Source organism: Phaethon lepturus, unplaced genomic scaffold (genome assembly GCF_000687285.1).
Source record: "Phaethon lepturus isolate BGI_N335 unplaced genomic scaffold, ASM68728v1 scaffold20865, whole genome shotgun sequence".
Classification (NCBI taxonomy): Eukaryota; Metazoa; Chordata; class Aves; order Phaethontiformes; family Phaethontidae; genus Phaethon; species Phaethon lepturus.
Window position 1 is genome coordinate 15,982 of NW_010538691.1, and position 1,454 is coordinate 17,435.

The window sequence follows — 1,454 nt, forward strand, 5'->3', positions numbered from 1 at the left end:
ATGAATTTCTATGGCATGATTTATGGAGGAGATCAGGGCAAAAAGCCCTTCTGGCTTGGACTCTGCAGTGACAGTCCTGTCCTGGACAGCAGTGAGTCCTTCCAGGTTCCCAGGGGCTGCAAGTTCTCTGTTTGGTCTTCCAGGTAGTTGGCTGACCAAGGATTTCTTTTCCTGTTAAATAAAAATGTATACCAAATAAAAGAGTAACAAATATAAATAAGTAATCACAGTACATAGAGGAGCAACCCATAGATTCTGCAGAAAGAGGGGGACTATCAGACTAACGCCAAGACTGTGTGTCTCAATGTCTGCTAGGGAGATGATGTCTCTGACCAACACTCTACCATATTGCTGCTCATGCCAGGAGAGGAGACAGCACAGTTTTCAATCAGAGTGAGCTCCTCCATGCTTTGCAAGCATGGGGCTTGCTGGAAGAACCCCAAGATGCTACCCCGTGCTGCCACTGCTGTCTGCTGCAGGCCTGGCTCTCCCAGGACCTTGACGAGGAAGTTGATGTATCTCATAGCTAACCGGAGTGTCTCATTCTTGCTCAGTTTTTTGTCTGGTGGGTGAGTGGGAATGAGTTTCCTCAGCTTGGCAAAGGCGCTGTTGACATTTTGCTGCCTCCATCGCTCCCTGGTGTTGGTGAAGATCTTCCTTGTCATTCTCAAGGTGCTGCAAAGCAAAGGAGATGGTGAGGGAATGCTAGATACCACTGGCTTTCACGCAAGATGCTGCTCTGGAAGCACTGTAATGACTGGGCCAGCTGCAAGCACACAGTAGTGGTGCTAGGAATTTCTAATTTTTGCTCTCTGTGGCTGCTGCCCTTGTCCTGCACGTACGGCACAGATTCACCCTAATTCCTAGACTCACATCCCCATTCACTGCCATGATCATAAGCATTGCAGCTGCAACCAGATGCCAGAGTCCAGTAAAGAGTTCACAAAAGGGTAAATGGAGTTAATTTCCTCATACAACCCTTTGGTGCTGCTATGAGCCCAGCCTCTCCAGGCTCCTGAGAGTTTCCCTGCAGCAGAATTCCTAATAGCTAAGGCATTAGTCGTGTCACCAGGCTGTGTGAGGGACACCCAGGCGTTTTTTGTGGTGGAAGGCAGGCAGACAGGCAGGCCCGGGGGAAAACACATCCACGCTTTAACAGGCCCAGCTCACACCTTCTTGGGGGCCACTCCCAGCTGGCCCAAGCTTGGTGATTCATGGCAGGAGCTAAGCCAAGTGGACCACCATCATGGGCCTTTAGTGCATAGACAGCCAACACTACAGACACACATGATTATGGTTATTTCAGGAGACTTTTCCAAGGGAAGCAACAAGCTTACACTGAGTGCTCACTGCTGGCAGCAGAGACTCTTCAATCTGATCCATTCAGGCTTCTGCTTTAGCCTCTGAGAGCTACCAAGACGAAGCACCATGAGTGCAGGCTGCAGAGGGAAAGA

The 1,454-nt window shown here is 49.7% G+C and overlaps 1 protein-coding gene across 1 annotated transcript; it reads right to left on the bottom strand.

Moving 5' to 3' along the window:
- Positions 1 to 311: 311 nt before the first annotated feature.
- Positions 312 to 665, bottom strand: TAL2 (T-cell acute lymphocytic leukemia 2). The gene has a single exon (XM_010286914.1). It carries the CDS (start codon positions 663 to 665, stop codon positions 312 to 314), a length of 354 nt encoding a protein of 117 aa, XP_010285216.1.
- Between the last annotated feature and the right edge of the window lie 789 nt (positions 666 to 1,454).